The sequence below is a fragment of the Carettochelys insculpta genome, chromosome 3 (assembly GCF_033958435.1).
Source record: "Carettochelys insculpta isolate YL-2023 chromosome 3, ASM3395843v1, whole genome shotgun sequence".
Classification (NCBI taxonomy): domain Eukaryota; kingdom Metazoa; phylum Chordata; order Testudines; family Carettochelyidae; genus Carettochelys; species Carettochelys insculpta.
In genome coordinates this window covers 167,431,281-167,450,626 of record NC_134139.1, presented here as the reverse complement: position 1 = coordinate 167,450,626, position 19,346 = coordinate 167,431,281, and the positions used below count along the sequence as shown (strand labels likewise).

At 38.1% G+C, this 19,346-nt stretch overlaps 1 protein-coding gene across 1 annotated transcript in view; it reads right to left on the bottom strand.

Moving 5' to 3' along the window:
• The window catches only part of CSMD1 (CUB and Sushi multiple domains 1), a 1,701,396-nt gene that overhangs the window by 369,902 nt on the left and 1,312,148 nt on the right, over nucleotides 1-19,346 (bottom strand). Inside the window, exons 24-26 of the mRNA XM_074989136.1 lie at nucleotides 16,106-16,297; nucleotides 13,761-13,887; nucleotides 6,676-6,878 (exon numbers count right to left, since the gene is read on the bottom strand). Coding sequence (XP_074845237.1) covers nucleotides 6,676-6,878; nucleotides 13,761-13,887; nucleotides 16,106-16,297 — 522 coding nt within the window. The remainder of the gene's footprint in view (nucleotides 1-6,675; nucleotides 6,879-13,760; nucleotides 13,888-16,105; nucleotides 16,298-19,346) is intronic.

Sequence of the window (19,346 nt, the reverse complement as noted above, 5' to 3'; positions counted from 1 at the left end):
AGATCCCTGAGGAACCCCACTGGAGACCTCCCTTCAATCTAACATAATTCCATTAATTTGATTAACTCTTTGCAATTGTTTAATCCATTATGGATACACTTAATTGCAGTTCTATTTAGCCCATGTTTTTCCAGGTGACTTACCATAATGTCATATGAGACTGTCAGAAACCCTGCTGAAGTCTAAGTATTAGTATGTGTCCAGCATTCCTCTATCCATCAAATCAGTCACCTTGTTAAAGAAGGAATTCAAGCAATTTTGGCATGATTTGATTTTGGTAAATCCATGCTGGGCGCAAGTGATTATCCTTTCATTCTCCATGTATTTGCAAATAGAATGATTTCTTCTAAATTGCACTTGTAGCTTCCCTGGTACTGAAGGCAAGCTGATTGATCTAGTTCCCCGGCTCTTCCTTTTCTTCTATTTTTAAAGATGGGCACCATGCCAACCCTTCTCTCGTTTTTTGGGACACCTCATGACACTCATGAGTTTGAAAATATTATTGACAGCATCTCCAAGATTTCTCCAGCTAATTCCTTCAGTATCCTTTATTAGATGTTTTGGCAGCATGGTTTAATATATATTAAGAAATGCATACCACATATATACAGGACAAAATTCGTACCATATATGGTACCAATACAATACATATATATATATATATATATATTTTGTTTGAATGAATTGACTACTAGTTGTTACTAATTTTGTCAATTCATTCAAACAAAATACACCTATTTGCTATTTCCTGGAAGAAAATGTGAACCAGTCCTGTTTTGGGCATCGTTCCCACAGGACCTAGAATATGTTTGCAGAAAGATGGGGGTCTCCACACAATAAAAGAATCACACAATCTCCCATTCACCAACTGTTTCATTCATTCTTTCATCACAGAAAAAATTACATATGCAAGTATGCATGTCACATCAGGTATCCTGAAGCTTAAAAGTAAGTGCCCTGGTCTGGGAACTTGGTGATCATCTCTTCATATGACTGGTTTAAATATGTTCATCTTTTTCACAATCTTACTATTGATCAACCTTTCATATCCCTACCCTAGGAGGCAAACACATTTTTAAATAAGGTGAAAGAGTTTCTACAAGATCACTTGAGACAGAATCTGTGCTTTACTTGCACTGACCAGGGAGACTGAACTACAGATATAAGCCTTAGAGCATCTCTTCCCAGACTAAGGCTGAGGCATGTTGGCAGAGAGTGATGGGGAGTCTTCTCTGCAATCATGTTGATCACAACTAAACACCAGCATTAAAATCCACATTTTGAAAGATTATGTGTATGGTTAAATACAATTTATTCACAAACAAGAAAATTAGGTAATAAATAATTTAATCAAAATATGCAGCACTACCTGAAAATTGCTCGTTATTGACGTCATATACTCCATTAGATATCAGAAATTTTAAAAGTAGGTCTGTACATTCATACCCATCATTACTAGAATATGAGCATGTCACCAGTTACCACCCGAATCTTTCTTAACTCAAACTAAATCCCTCGAGGTCTTTCATATACACCAATTCAAATGCCACATCTTTTTCATCCATTTTACTGAATGTGCATCTTCCTCCAAGACGAGGAAGAGGGAATTATAAAAAAGCAAACAAAATACTCTGGTTTTTCTAATTGGCTAGAATGGCTCCAAATCATCACCATCATTGTTTTATTAACTTGGAAACAGATACTCTGTTGATCCAGATTTAGGTAGAGAGAAGAACATGATTTAGGTATACGGTGACCATCCATCCCACTTTTCTAAGGACAGTCCCTTATTTGTCTAACAAGCATCTTGTCTTTTTTAAGAAAATGGGCTAATTGTCCAGTATTGTGTTGGGGTCCTGTTCTCTGGAACCAGGTGTCTGGAGGTGGCAACCCCCACTGCCAGGGAGCTCCTTTGCTAGGCAGTTGCCCCATTCCCTGGCACACCACAGAGATAGCCCCCACTACTGGCTTGGTTTGACATGTGGCAGCCTCTTCATTCCCTGGCGCCCCCCTGCTGGGAGGTTGTGAAGCCCCCATCCTCCACTCTCTCTCATTGGGAAGTTGTGGAGCCCCCATCCCTGGTGCATCACTGTGGGACAACTGCCCCCATGACTGAGGAGCTCTGACATGGAACAACAGCTCCCCATCACTGGAAGCCAGTGTCCCATGCAATTTTGTCACTGTATTTATATAGTTATAAGATGAGGAAACTTGTAGATGACCAAAGAAAGTATACTTCTTAAATTACAGAGAAGGTACACAAATAAGACACACATGGGTCTGACTCCGGAACAGTAAGGCATCTGAAACCTACTGGAAACAGACTGCTTAATACAAAACATATACAATTTAAGACAGCTGTGCAGGTCTTATTAACAGTAACAAATGAGCATCCAGTTCAAAGCGAAAAAAAAAAAGACAATGTTAAATTAGGAATATTAAAAATGTTAAAATACCCTATGAATGTTTGTGTCTAACATTTGTCTCTTCTGTTGTTTTTTTCTAAATGTCAACATAGTAAGCACTCATTTAAAAAGAATGTGTTTAGTAAAGTTGAAAGCAGAGGTCAATACAATGAAAAGGGTGTTTGTGTCCTATTTAAAATCAATTAATGTGAGGCAAAGATGCCCTCAAGTTGTGGACTGGCTATAGATGAACAGCATTTAGTGGGGGGAAAAATTGTCCTTCCCTCCTCCTGAATATTCTGTGTCTCGCTAGGAAAGGGTTAATGGACAACCTGGTTTGTAACAGCAAGTTTAAATGTATTTAACATTAGAGTAAAGGCCAGTTTTGTACATTGAACTCCATTTTCTGTCCTTTTTATGCATGATTAAATGGTAATTAAGTTTTAATGAAAAGTGTTAGGCTGATTACAATTAACATAATCACACTAGTCAGTTCATGTCCTCATGTTGTACATGCTGTGCTGAAGTGGTTAGACAATGGACCTTTAATGGAGTCAAATATATTGCTAGTTTCATCCATCTACAGTCTTGCATTTAAGACATTTTACCTACATATATAATGAAAAGTAAAACACGCACAGGTGTCACATTGTGAAAATCACCACCTACCATAAATGTATGCATAACTTCAAAATCCTTGGGACATGACAAAACTCATATGCAAAGTGCCTGTAATAAACCATTTATTTCTTCTAAGATCACCAGGAAATTGAAAACAGCTCAGGATTCATTTATAAATTCAGTCTGAGAAAAATAATTTGAAGTCTCAATCCCCCAACTGGCTGCAAACACTCATCCAGATCCAACAGAGTATTTGAATACATGATAAACTTTGAAGTCAATAAAACTAATTGCATAACTAAAGTTTAGCATGTGCTCAAACGATCTGAGAGGGTGGCACGGATCAGTACACTGAAGGACTGATTAAAAATAAACTAAGCTCTGGATGGGAGTGGAGTGATGGTTCATACAAACACATGCACACAAAAAAATTTTGCACGTGATAAGGATTGCAAACAAAAAACTTTAAAGTATCTGTCATTTTCCCTTAACGTTAGCCAAGACTTCCAGTTCTCCACCACCAGCTCCAGTTAATGCCAGTGAAACATACACTGCAATTGCCAGCCTGACCATAGAATCATAAACTCACAGAAGACTAGAAGTGGAAGGGACCTCAAGAGGTCATCAAGTCCAGTCTCCTGCCTTCATGGCAAGACCAAGCACCATCTACATCAGGGGTCAGCAACCCCCAGCACGGGTCCCAAGAGTGGCACATAAGTCTATTTTCATTGCAAGTGTGGAGGGAGCTCAGCCCAACCCCTCTTCCCCATTCAGCCGAAGCTTTCTCAAAGCCATGCCTCTTGTGGATTAACAAAAGACCAGCTAACGCTACCAACCACTACCTAAATGGTAAATCTCTGCATCTTAATTTATTTATTGCTGAAGCTGTTCCAAGTGGGCCTATTAGTAACTTTAAAAACAATCACCCACACTCAGACCATGCACAGAGGTCAAAAGGTCAAATTTTGGCACTCCGCCTGAGAAGGGCTGCTGACCCCTCATTTATATCATCCCTGTTAGATATTTACCTAACTTGTTCTTAAATATCTCCAATGATTGAAATACTATAACCAGCCTATGAAATTTATTCTAGTACTTAACTGCTATGACAGTTAGGAAATTTTTCCTAATGTCCAACCTCTTCCATGCTTTGTTTTAAGCCAGTTGCTTCTTTTCCTGTCATCAGAAGCTAAGGAGAATATTTTTTTCTCCCTCCTACTTATAACACCCTTGTTGGTACTTGAAAGCTGCTATCATGTCCCCTCTCAGGTTTCTCTTTTCCAAATTAAACAAACAAACCCAAGTATTTTAATCTTCTCTCATAGGTGATATTTTCTAGACCTTTAATCATTTTAATTGCTCTTCAATTGACCCTCTCCAATTTCTCCTCATCCTTCCTAAAATGTGGGGCCCACAACTGGACACAGTACTCCAACTGAGGCCTAAACTATGCAGAGTAGAATGGAAAAAATTATTCTTGTGTCTTGCTCACAAGACTCCTGTTAATGCATCCCAGAATCATGTTTGCTTTTATTTCACAAGTGTCACACTGTTGAATCATACTTAGCTTGTGGTCCACTAGAACCCCTATATCCTTTTATGTAGTAATCCATTCTAAGGAGTCAATTTCCATTGTGCATGTGTGAATCTGATTGTTCCTCTCTAAATGTAGTACTTTGCATTTGTTCCTCATCCAATTTTCCTCAGACCATTTCTCTCACCTAAAGCTTTTTTTTTTCTCTCTCTTTTTCACTATAGTATCAGAGGGGTAGCCGTGTTAGTCTGGATCTGTAACAGCAATGAAGGGTCCTGTGGCACCTTATAGACTAACAGATAAGTTTTGACCATGAGCTTTCGTGAGCACAGACTCACTTCATCAGATGCTGGTCTTGGAAGTCTGCAGGGCCAGGTATAAATAAGCCAGAGCAAGGGTGGGGATAACAAGGTTAGCTCAGTCACCAAGGGTGAGGCTTACTACCAGCAGTTGATCTGGAGTGACACCTCCAGATCAACTGCTGGTAGTAAGCTGCACCCTTGCTGACTGAGCTAACCTTGTTATCCCCACTCTTGCTCTGGCTTATTTATACCTGGCCCTGCAGACTTCCAAGACCAGCATCTGATGAAGTGAGTCTGTGCTCACGAAAGCTCATGCTCAAAACTTTTCTGTTAGTCTATAAGGTGCCACAGGACCTTTTGTTGCTTTTTCAGTATAGTAATTGCTGAAGGTCAAATGCTTTCTATGAGCAGTTTTCTAGAAACGATGAACAGTGAAAATATTTTTTTCTTCACAACATTTATCCCTAAATCTATATCTACACAACTCATGCTCACTTCCATTTTTTTCATAATATAGTATAAACTCTGTTTTTCTGTTCTAATATCTTTAAACACTTAATTAAAATGTATGTAAATTTAACATTTTCACCCGGTATGAAAAGCAGCACATTTTCTATAGTTAACCATATAGGAAAGAAACACTCATCCAGCCCCTGCCATATCTCATGTGACCACACAAATCCATGACAAACTGATCTATTACAGAAAATTCATCTCAGACCTTTGCCTCCTTCATTTACACTATGCCTAGATATTTCAGGGCTTACCAAACAGTCAATTATCTGGAACTTGTCTACATGAGACACTGAGGAAAATTAAACAAAATTAACTGAAGATGTGAATTTAAAGTGCATTAGTTAAAACACATTATATCCCTGTTTTCTTTAGTTTAGGTGAAATAAAGTTAAGGGGAACTCAGGCCATTTTATTTCTGAATGAGTGTGTCTATATAGGGACATTACATATTTTTACTAATGAAGTTTAAATGTGTACCTTCAGTTAATTCAGCTTAATTTTCTTAATTGTCCCAGGGAGATATGCTCTTAAATTTATTGTGTCTGTACTGTGAATAGACCATGGTTAGACTGAATAAAAACAGTACATGTTTCTCCTTTGATATACCTGAACCATTAATAAATAGAAGAATTATGTGGTATCACAGGAAAACTCTGCTTACTCGATGTTCGAATACTGAAACCATCTCTCTTGTATCTATAATTGTAGTTACTTCCAAGCTGAAGATACAATTCTGAAATTATTCATGCCAAATGTCTTAATATCAAACATTTTACAACATTTTAATATAATTTAAGTAGACTTCTTTTACATTTTCACTATTAAAAAATACCTTAAGCTTGAAATAAGTGTAAATAAAACCAAGCACATGAAAAAAAGTGTATGAAATTATCAATACTTTTTCTTCCCAGAAACAAAAGTAGTTATTAAATAAATTGGTCTATTATTTGAGGTGCCCAGGGAAAATATAAAATGAGAGATTTTTTTTTTAAATTGAGGCTCTAAAAAGGGCTTTGAAAAAGCTCTGGCTGGAATGATTTAGTTGGGGTTGGTCCAGCTTTTGAGCAGGGGATTGGAGTAGATAACCTCCTGAGGTCTCTTCCAACCCTAATCTTCTATAGTTCTATTAAGAGTAATTTAACCTATTGATCCTAAGATTCTACCATGACTTTTAAGTGCATTTTATGTAATAGTCTCTTTAGGAAAGACTAATGAGACTCTTAGAAGAAAACGTATATTTGTGTACCCAAAAATGGTCATGCCTAGTTGCATCTGAGATAATAGAGGAGCCACATACTTGAGAACTGGATGGAGAAGCCTGACTTGCTGATGAAGAAGTCACTGTCAAACTGTAATGTCAGGGAGTTGAAGGTGCTATGGATGTCTTCAGGAAGGGCTGAACCACTCCATTCTTTCAGAAGAATATTGCTTTCAACAGGACCATCCCACACTTTCAGGATATCATGGGCGACCTCAGTGTCAAAAACAATAAAATGGAGACTGCAGAGGAAGAGCAAAATGTACATTACAAAATAGGCATTATGTCTATGTAACTTACCATTTTCAGGTTTCTAAGAGATCAGGAATATGTGAACCAACATTTCTACTGCACATTTAAATGAAGCCACAGACGGTCTCAGCCTTAGTTAGGTTTCCATTAAATTATGTAATATATCATAAGGCATGTGGTAGATACTGTATTTGGTGCCCAGATGGAAGAATTCTATCTACCTTATAACATTTGAGCAAATATTTTACACAGTAATGTAGAAACAAAATAAAAGCTGAGCCTGCATTATATTTATATACAGATATCAACATAAATTATATCTATAGTTACATTTATATATTTAAATACATTTCAGTGGCTACAGATCGTTTAGGCGCTTATAATCATATTATTTTGAGTTGTATTTACTTTAAAATAGATTATGCTCACATAAAGTCTTTAACACCAGATTACAAAGGGAGACAACTGAACTGGAGTTTATTCTCAAGTTCAACACTTCGCATTTTGGTCTTAATAGTGATAACAATTACCTTACTCATTACAGAGACACCTGTCCCATCTTTGATATTTGCAGTGATCTCTGGAAAGTCATTTAACTTAATAGACACTTGCAGCAAGTAATTTTCTTCCCCCTGGGCTTGTCTACACTAGCTCCCTACTTAAAAGGGAGCATGGTAAGTAGGGTGTTGGAAGTTTATTAATGAAGTGCTGCAGTGAATACATAGCACTTCATTAAGCAAATTCCCCCCGTGGCAACTCTGAAAAGTTAAAATTTTGAGGAGTAAAGGGACTTTGAAGTTGCTCAGGCACTTCGAAGTATCTGTGGGTTAACCGTGGCTACACGATAGCTGCACTTCAAAGTTTAACACTTCAGAGTTGCCACGGGGGGGGAGGGGGGGATTTGCTTAGTGAAGTGCTGCATATGTACTGCAGCACTTCATTAATAAACTCCCAACACCCTACTTACCATGCTCCCTTCAAAGGAGGTAGCTAGTGTAGACAAGTCCCCTCTTGCCCATTCTTCGACCACCCACCTTCTGTCCTATGTAGCTGATTTGTTCAGTTTTCATTTCATTATTTTTCCTCTCTCTATTACATTCTCATTGTGCCTGTCTACATTCATCAGAATTTCCAGATCTGAAGAAGAGGGTCTGTCCCACAAAAGCTCATCATAAATAAATTGCTCATGGTAAATTGTTTGGTTAGTCTTTAAAGTGCTATATGACTGCTTTTTTGTTTTGTAGTAGGATTCAGTATTGAATGTCCCACGGTTGGTAGAGATAGCATCCTCTCAAAGTGAATTCCACCACTCTGAAAATGGTTTAATCCACTAATATCAAAGATACTGTATAATACTGGACACAACATTTATCCACTGAAGTTCTTAGAAAAATTGCCAGTAATGGAGAATCCCCCAGAACCTTTACATTATTCCAATAATTAAAACATATGCTTTATATCCTCATTTATCAGTTTGACCACTGGATCGTGTTTTGCCTTTCTCCACCAGACAGAAGAACCCATTATAAAATATTTGTCCCATGTGTAGATGCCAATACATTGTAACCAAGACATCTGTTCATTTTGTGGTTGTTGTTACAAAAATAAAGAGATTGAATTCTGAGTCTGTCATTATAAGGCATGTATTCTACTCTTTTAGTCATTCTTGTGACTCTTCTCAGATCTCTGTCTTGTATATCTTCTCAAGCTGTGGACACCAGAATTGGACACAGGATTTCAGCAGTGCTCACACTAGTGCTAAGTGCTTAACTTTATGCACATATAAAGTATAGTCTGTGCATCAAAGTTTGCAAGAACAATGACCTTCCCATCCTGAAACTATTTTAGCTGTCAATTCACAAATACTCCTATTTTATTGTGTTTAGCCTTCTTTTCAACAATTTCCTTCTGTCATGCACAGTATTGGTCAAATCAAGGATTCAGTTATTGAATAGAGATTGTTTATTTTTCAAATACATAGCTATAAAATACTTATCCAGTCAAGAGCAATCCTCAGTAAAATGTAAATAATGCGCAATTAAAAATATGCGAAGTATAGACTTTGATGGTGCTTTAAAATATTTTGTCCCATTATATTTATTATTGTTTTTCTATTTAATATGAGCTGTTTAAATACAGCTTCAGATTTGGATAACTTTGTTTTGTTTATTAGAGTTGATATTTAAATTGCAGATGATGTTTCCTTAGAGAATACAAAATTTGATCTATAAAGCTATTTAAAAGAAGAAGCCCCTTTGCTATAAAATGAATATGGCAAGTTAGGAGTTTAAAGTAATTTTGTCTCCAACTGAAACTCCAATTATCCTATCCTACCTTCTAATATCACTTTGCCATGCTACAATTGAAAACATGTTTTAAACTAATCTCGTCTTTAGCAGAATCTTAACTTTCATAAATATTTTCTAAGATAAACTACCCACCCCGACTCTGAGACCTAAAGCTGCAATTCTCTTGTTCTTTTTCTAATGGGAGTGGGCAGACTTCAGTTTCAGAGGAAACTGAATTACCTGCACCAAAGGCAACTAGGTACAGAATTATTTTACTTGCAAGGCACTGATCTCAAAACAAAAAGAAACAAACAAAAAAGCATGAAACTGTAAAGAAAAACAAAACCAAACCAGATGATATATTTGGGAAGAAGGGTGTTTTGATAATCAGGGCACCCTTTCAAAGGAATGCTGGCCACATGGCTATGTTTAGTTTTAAATCAGCACTTTCGATGGGCTGGGTGTCTGTCATTATGCAATGAGGTGCTGAATATGCATATAGGCACATCATTTGCATTTTCAGAAAAGCTGTAATTTATATGCCCCTTCCGAAAGCAGGGGGTAGTGTAGTCACAACCATGGAGTACTGTACCTTTGGGTGCGTGATCTGTTATATCAGTATTTTGTTGGTATAGTGTCATAGAAATGAATAGTTATGCTGGCATCAGACCCCTGATCTGAAAAGTAAGATGTTTTCTAAGATACCAGTGTTCACCCAACACAAAAAGAATCCGTGGCATGTTTAAAAACATTTAACAAATAGCAACTATTTCATTGTTGCAGGTTTAATTCTTTCGGATTAAGTAACAATAAGATCATTAGAACAGCACCTCCTCTTACTTGAGTGTAAGATATATATCACTTGACATGCACAAACAACATGTTACATGCTAAACTACCCTCTTGAATAAATTGTTTATCATTATTTCATTTGGTAATTCAACACAATGCACTCATTTGTTACAGATCAGAGCACTGTCTAAACAGAGGATTTCAGTAAACAAAGAAAACTAAAATATAAACTAATTTCTCTGGGTGTGCCCCCTTAGCCTTTGTTATCTTCAAAACAATAAAACTATTCATATTAGGTTAGGGCAGGAGTATAAGAATATTAATATCCAGGAGCTCATCCAGAATATCATAGCTCTTTAAATATACAGGGATAGACATAGATAATGTCATCTCAGAAAGATTTCTGAACTTGGCAGTTAGAATCTGACAGTAGACATTTGGAAACACCAGAATAAATTCTTTTTATCATCACAATGGAATTATACAGTTAATATTTTCTTAAAAGGTAAAATATTAGATTTTTAAAAACGCTTAGGAGAAAGCTATGATATTATTCAGGATCATGACTACAGAAACATAGAATCACATTTACTATCATTTCATTTTTAATAGTATTGACTCTGAATAAAATATATGTGTGTGTGTGTATATATATATGTATGTATAGTTTTCAAGTTAAAATGTTGTGCTTTGTGATTTCATCATTTTATTCTTTAATTAATTTCAAAACTGTCATTCTTACTAAAATGAGATTACCTTTATCTTTCTATTTTTGGGAACAAGAAGAAGGAAGGGGAGGAGAAAAGGAAATTGAAAGAAAAATGTACATTTCAATGAATAGACTTGTTTTTTCCCTAATTTAACACATATGACAAACTTTAATTTAAGAAGTAAAAGGCTTCTGACTTTTTAAAAATAAGGTACTGCAATTTTGTTAACCTTTAGCACAGAAATAAGAGATAGTTAATATTTTAAAACAAGTCCAGTGACTATATTTCTGATTGGTGTTGTTATGTTCCCTTTCCCTTCATTCATTGGGGTACAATACTTGTATTTCATTGTCCATCGTTAAGTAAGTTAATACCTCACGAAATTTTAAAATAGATTAATATGAATATTTTAAAAGATAATGTGTCTCTCGCATATAATGCACTTGAATACTTGTTTGCTATATTCAGGTTGCCTTGCCAGCTGTTATGTGTCTTATTTATTAAATCTAAATATGGCTGACATTTGTAAAATTTTGTGTTCAGTTTTACAAATTCTCTGGTAACTGCAGCAGGCCTATGCTGAGAACCAGTGAACATACTATCTCTAAATGAATAGCCCTGCCCATGAGCAGCATTTATTAAAGGTTACCTGCTGAATGCTGCCTCCTCCCAGATAACATGGGGAAGTGAAAGATTAACAAATGCCTTCCATTTCTTTCCATACTTCAGCAATTCCTAGATGGCCATTCTTGAATCCCACCATTGGTTTCTCATGTATCACTGGATAAAATTCAGACTCTTCATTTTGCCTCTGCTTCCCACAGCTGTCAGGAATGGCTCAGGTACTGCTACTCCTGCCCTAGCATAGAGTGCGAGGTCTGCTTTAAATCCCTTTTAGACATATATTTATATAATTCTCTGATCTTTGCTCTGTTCTAATTTCTCTCATGCCTTTTTCATTCCTTAGATTTTTCTTCTCTTCTTACTTTTGTGCATACTTCCTACACCTGTAAGAGTCTCCATGTTCCCTATCCATTGCACATTTCTACTGTCCTTCAAATTCCTGCCTCTTCAGAAAGTCCTTATTGTCATCGTTAGTAAACATCAAATTTTCTTTTTCCTGAAATACTACCTTGTATAATTTTTATTTAATTCTTGGAGGCCAGGAGTGTTATCCCTTTTCTTTAAAGTGTTATGTACATTTGTAATGCTATAATGAGTCACGATTGCAAAATAAATGTAGCACAGACTTCTACACAAGGCCCCAAGGGATGGTTCCTTAGCTGGTGATAGTTGCCATATCCTCACTGAAGTCAAAGTGTGTATGACAATTAATTCCATGTGAATATCTGTCTCCAGGCACACATCAGATTAAACCTAAAATTCCATAGGACCTGGAATCCAACTAGACGAGGCAGACAGTGAACTTGGCATTTTTGATAGATTCAGCCAAATGAAACCATCTAGATTTTCAGTATTCCATGTCGCACAGGTATTCATATTGACCATTAATGTTGAAGGTGGTAATAGGTGTTGAACAAATGTAATTAGGAAATAAAGGAGAGATTTTCAAATGCACCAGTGACTATTAAAAGTGTCTAATTTTGAAAAAAGAAATAAAAACCTCTTTACAATTCAGTTAATTCATAACTGCAATGTTCTACCTCTACTCTACCCTACCTCTATAGCTCCACTGACATGGGAGCTTCAGAGTGGAGTGAGGTTATCATGTAGTTTAAGAGTATAACTTCCCCTGGAAAGACTTTGAGGTATGGGTTTTCCTTTTAACATGTTAGTGAAGGTTGAACCTCTCTAATCTCACACACTCTCATCCAGCAAAATCCATTATCCAGATGTCTACTCATCACAGATTTGGTCAAGTTTCCCATGGTCCCATAACATTTTTTTTCAACCACCAGTCATGGCTCTCAGTGTTCTGCGTGTTTGTTAGCCCCAATTTACCTCCAAATATCTTTAAGATGTCCAGGAAGCAGTGGAAGTGTTGGTAATGTTGCTAGACAATACCAACCTCCCACAAATTGGCAAATTCTCTGTTTCAACACTGGTCAGGTCCCAGGGGTGCAGGACTAGAAAGGATCAATCTGAATAGTGCCAGCTAGATGCTGACCTCTGATAGAACTGCTTAGCTACTACTGCAATATAAATATATATAATAATACCTTGGCCAACTGACCATAATTAAAATTTGAATTTGTCCACCTAGAAAGACTTAATTTGACATGTATCGGAGGGGTAGCCGTGTTAGTCTGGATCTGCAACAGCAATGAAGGGTCCTGTGGCACCTTATAATTTACGCCATCATATGCCAGCAATGCCCCTCTGCTATATACATCGGACAAACTGGACAGTCTCTACGTAAAAGAATAAACGCATACAAATCAGATATCAGAAATGGCAATATACAAAAACCCGTAGGAGAGCACTTCAGTCTGCCAGGCCACACAGTAGCAGACTTAAAAGTAGCTATCCTACAGCAAAGAAATTTCAGGACCAGACTCCAAAGACAAATTTCCGAGCTACAATTCATCTGCAAATTCGACGCCCTCAGCTCAGGCTTAAACAAAGACTGTGAATGGCTGGCTAAACACAAAAGCAGCTTCCCCTCCCTTGGTGTTCACACCTCCAGACCAACTGCTGGTAGTAAGCTGCACCCTTGCTGACTGAGCTAACCTTGTTATCCCCACGCTTGCTCTGGCTTATTTATACCTGGCCCTGCAGATTTCCAAGACCAGCATCTGATGAAGCGAGTCTGTGCTCACGAAAGCTCATGCTCAAAACTTTTCTGTTAGTCTGTAAGGTGCCACAGGACCCTTCGTTGCTGTTAATTTGACACCTAGCTTTAGGTATTTATCACTTAGATGAAACTAAACTATATTAAAAAAGAACATACATGACATTTCCAATTGTTCTGTGACACCTGGTGCATTGATAATAAAAAGTTCAGGAACATACATAGACAATGTAAAATAATGTAGTATGTAGTGGTTAGTTGCCATAAATCTTCATTTAGACAAAAATATACATTAACAACTGACATTAAGAACTGAAATTAAGCATATACCTAATTGTCTTCCCTGGATCTGCCTCTATAATCCAAGTGCAATGAAGATTGTTGTCGTATGGTGCTGGGTAACCTGGTGACAATATGCGACCAGAAGAAGCAGCATGAATTCGACCACCACACTCAGCTGAAAAATAAACCATCCATTTACTTCTTGTTGAAAACAAGGTCACGATATTTAGCATAACCTTAAAGTTTTTTCTCTTTGTTTTAATTAAAAAAATATTATTTTTACCATGTTCTACAACAATAAAAGAAAAGCTCTTTGATATCATGTAGAAAATCATTAGCCTCCATAAAATAAAGAGTAAGGATATGTTTCCACTGCACAGTTTTTTTCAGAGGCGTGTCGAAGGCCTGCTGGCATATGTCCCCAATGGGGGTGTATATAGCTCTATAAATTGTGAGGCATGGCTTAGGCAAGTAGAGTAGACACACCTAGAGGGTGTGGGTTTGTATGCAAGTGAATACTCTACAGGCTGTCTGTTCGCCAAAGCACTGGCTCGCTGTACACTCAACAATTTTAGCAGTGTTGTTTCTCGATGCCTCCCTGTTGGAGAGGACATGCAAAAAGACTTGAGAAATTACCTACTACAGATATTTAGCATCATTTTATTTATTTTTAAGGCCAGATTCATCAGCTGAGTAAGGCAATACAAAGCAGCCCGATAAGCCCTGGTCACAATAGCTTTGAATAAACGAAGCACCAGAAAGCATCTGAGAAATATTGATGAATGTTTCCCAAAGCTGGGCTTTGGCCTTTGGGAAAGCTGCTAGTGGGCCCATGTTGCTTTGTTTTCCAAAAGGATCCATAACCACAGAACCTGGCAGATCCTTTGGCTCCAGTTCACCATTTCACCCACAGACGACTTTGAGAAACACTGCCTTAATCTGAAATTGTCTGAGGTTCAGAGGGCTGTGTTAATGAGATTGGCACTATGTGTAAGTGGGATCATAATGTCACAGAATACCGGTGTCTGTGATTTAAGGGCTTCCCATGTGTTTCTGTCTTAAGTACTCTCAGCAGTGCTAACTCAATGGGCATTGGTGTCAAGGCATAGGTGTCAACTTTGTGGGTTCACTGGGGCTGGAGCACCCATGGAGAAAAAATACCACATACTCAGAACCCACTGGCAGCCAAGGTGTACTGCCTCCTGCAGTGCCTCTTGCTCACCAGTGACCCCACTGATCAACTCCTTCTCTTCCCTCCAAGCACCTCCCATGAGCTGTTTCATGGTGTTCAGGAGGTCCAGGGAGGGAGGTGGAGGACCAGGATAGAGGAGAGGGTACAAAAAGAGAGGGAAGAGAAAGGACAGGATGGAGTGGGGTGGGAGGGGTGAGTTGAAGGTGGGGATTTGAAAGAAGGGGTGGAGCAGGGACAGGGCCTGGGATGTACAGGTTCAGCACCCATCAGCTAGAGTGGAAGTTAGCTCTTTTATGACAAGAGTTGTGCCCTAAAGCAGTGATGTTCATCCTAGCTTGTCACCACACAATCATTAAAGAGCTGTGTCAGATGGGCCAAATAGTCTACCAATGAGCACTCTTGACACATGTCCAGTGTACTTTATGGCATTGAGTTACAGGGAGTCTTAGAGGGAAATCAGCTGTAAAGGAGGGGTTGTGATTGGGCAAGTCACTTCTATCACCATAGCCCATTCAAGAGTTGTGTGAGGCCTCATAGAAATTGGATACAATAATTAATAGTTTCTGCCTGTATACAACATTGTGAATGTAACGCGTTAAGATAATTTGGAGGAAAAGACTGATATACGTATGTTATTTTTTAGAGGACAGATTTTTTTTTAACAGACAAATGTAAAGTGATGTGAGTTTGTGGAAAATACAATGCAATGCAAAAAAAACCCAGGTTGAATTCTTGCGTTCAGTGCAAAATATTCTAATTGTGTTTCCATTGTTAAGACTTAATTATGGACAAAGGAGTGGGCAAAGGATAAAAGAAAATTGGAAATTTCTGTTCAGAAGGTTCAGTTCCAATTAGCAACTAAATTGTGGAACAAATTAATGCTCATTTGTTTACTAGTTCCTGGGACTGCCAATCCTCCAGCAGATAAGGAGGGGGGAAAAGAAGATCAAGTATTCTACTGTAATCTGTAGTAATTATGAGAGGTGCATTATCTCAACAGAAACCTTAGGATTCCATACTAGTATGGGAGTTTGAGGAGGGAAGAGATTGGACAGCAAGCCATTTTTCTTGGCAAACTTTTACGAAAGATGTGACATATATATGCTGCTGACTCTGTCCTGAGCCAGTACTAGTCAGCTACCCGCTTTGTGCATGACCGGATGATGAATGACTCCTATATCGTAGTCACAATAAACATTACCTAGACAGGTAGGCAAAGGTTTGTCCCATACTCTTCGATCTCCACTTAGGCAAGTCATAATACTACTACCATGCATTGTATAGCCAGGATTACAGCTGTATAAAATAACAGTGTCAGTAAAATGTCCTTCATCACGGATCTTGTAGCCATAATTTGGTATTCCTGGGTCTTCACACTTGACTAGGTCAAAACCTGCAAAAAGACAGGGAGAAATAAAAAAAGAAAATGTTAAAGCAAAACATAATTCCAGGTGAAGGAAAGCATAAACCAGCTGGAAACTAAGCCTTTTCCTCTTTATAGCGTGAGGACAAAATTCAAATAATTAGTTTAATGGTATTCACAGAGACCAAAGATAATATATCTACAAGGATATAGTGAGTTATCTAAGGAAAGAGAAACCAGAAAGACAGGAACAACACCCATCTCCCTTCCACCCTTTCCTAACTCTACCTTCCATAATTCATGTTTGGAGCTAAATTTTGAAATTATTATAATTTCAAAGTCACCATTAGTCTCTACTTCCACTCCCCAGGAGAAAACCAGAGATCAGATTGTAACTCAGAGTCACAATTTAGTCCTTGCTACTCACTTTCTCCATAAAATAATTAAGCTCTGTCACCCCTATATTTAGCCATGTGATGGGAGTTACTTCTGATCACCGGTGCCCCATACACAGTGAAAATGCCAACAGACCATGAGATTTAAGGGATAAGGGGAAATGAACAACAGCTGTTCTACCCCATTCCACAGTCTGTTCAACAAGACTTCAGTTTCCACTCTGATGAATGCACACATCAATACACAGTTGTCAAAAAAAAAAAATCCCTTTTGTGGGATGTGAGGTCTTAAGTTACAGCAAGACCTTTAACCCTCCAGAACAAGCAGTTCAACACTGGCAGCAGAAATTAACAGCAGATGACCCTTTTACCCTTCCAAGCTTGCTCCTTTGTGTGCTTTTCATCACTGGAGCATTTGCCCACTTCCAGGCGTCTTTGCTGAGGTGTATGGGAGCACAGTCACTCCTTCTCTCTTAGACTCTAGCCCCAGGTCTCTACAGAGAAGAGGTAATTTATTCCTTGCACTAATCCCTCTGCTCTCAATCCCAGGACTATAATATACCAATTTTTGCCTTATTTGGGACTCCATCCTGTCATCTTTCCACAGTGATACAAGTAGGGAGATGCCAGCTAAGGAAGACCTTATGACTCCCCCATGTGGATCCACCATGTGACTCTAACTCATTCCCAGCCAAAGGCCCCCATCCTCTTATGCTCTCCTCCCCATCCCGCATTACCTGAGGGAGGGGTTGAAGGTGGTACAACAGCTGGTGAAGGTGTTGGCAGTTCTGCTACTTTTCCCACTCTGCCACTGCCAGTGGGGAAAGGAGCAGAACCCAATCCCATCCCTTGCCCTCCCCTGGATGTGTGTCTCCTCTGGCTGCATACAGCAGAAACCCTGCCAAACAACAGGGCTGGTGGTGTGGTGGGATGCAGCTTCAGCTTCTTTCTCTGATGGAGAGGCAGTGGGAAATGTAACAAAATGCCAGCAGCTCCTCCAGCTGCTCTATGGCTCCCAGCCTCACCTGTGCAGCCTGGCTCTCTTGCAGCACTCCATACAGATGAACCCAGAGGAGAGGAAGCTCTGTGAAGGGTCTGAGAGCTGTACAGTGTCTTTCTGGTACACCATACTGTCTAGAAATATCTCATTATAATGGTGTACTGGAGCATAGCAGCCTACATGCACTACTGTCTGCCCCTCATACTCTTCAACACCATAGTCTCTAAATACAGCAAACTTTTTCATATCTGACATTCTATTACCTGGGCATCTCATATAACCAACACTTTAACCACAAGCAATTTTAGTTACATTTTCCATAAATACAGTATGAAGAAAATAAAAACATATAAATACAGCAAATACAGTGTACGTTTACAGTGTACAGTACTACTGTTGTTGATGAATAAAGTACTCTGCATATATTTTTGTTTGTTTCTTAGTATCTAATCTTATTTTTCTTTAGTGTTATGCATTGTTAGGTATACCTCTCTATTATGCAGAATATTTGACTATCCAGCAACTTCCCAGTCCTGGGGCTGCCGAGTATGAAAGAGTTTACTGTAGTGCTTTATTGTGCCAGTACTTGCTGGTACTGAGTACTGGCACCTCAGCAGCCCCAGCTGTGGGATTTGCAGGCGGGTGGGGGCAGGGAACCAGCTGACTACTGACTCCTCTCTCTCTCTCTCTCTGTGTTTGTTTGTTTTGTTTTGTTTTGTTTTGAAGCACTGGTTTATTACATCTAACTTTGGCATATATATTTAATAAAGATTTATTTAGTAAAATGAAGAAAGAAACATCATGATCAACTGGAAGGTAAGGTGAAACAAATGTAGAAGACGAGACAATGTGGATCAAAATTGGATTTATTAAAATATAGTCTAGGAAATATTTAAGGGAAATTTTATGAAGTTTTTGTGTTATACAGGAGGCCTAACCAGATCAGTGGATCTCAAACTGTAGATTGTATCACTTTAACTTGGTCTGCAGTTTCACAATTTTTGTGAAACTGTCTAATATCCATAAACAATTTTAATTATTAACAAAATCAGAACTCTGAAGTAAAAGAAGTAGTAAAAATACGACTGACAGGGAAATTTGGCCTTTTACTGGATTAAGACCCCTACTTTGTTTTTTATGCAGTGTAGATCTGTTTTTTCTGACACATTTTTAAACATATCAAAAATGAGCCTGTATGCCTGCATGCATGTTTGTCTCCATGTCATGAGATTTATTGTTTTATGTTACCTTTAGAAAGTACTGTTTATAGGGTTTAGAAGGGCCCCATGCATAATATATTTACAATAATACCTTCCATCTTGTCTCATAGTAAGTGTACTGCTTCCACAAGCCCATCAAAGTTCTGGCCTACAGATATTCTCATGCCTTTGATCTAAGCATGTAATGCAGTACCCAAATGAATCTCATTCTGTGACTATTTTTAAATAAAACCCGAATTAACATCTCCTGCTACCCACTAGGAGGAGGTGTACGCTGTTTACACCTGTGAACCTACTAAGAGTTATTTTCACTTCCTTTTCAGTAACTCTTCTACTTATAATGTTTGTCCAAAACATGTATTTTGACAGAATTGGATCTTATAAATAATAATGATTATGGTGGAAGATACCCAGGAAATGTGATTACAGCATATTGGTCAGCATAAACAAAAACAATCTGTACA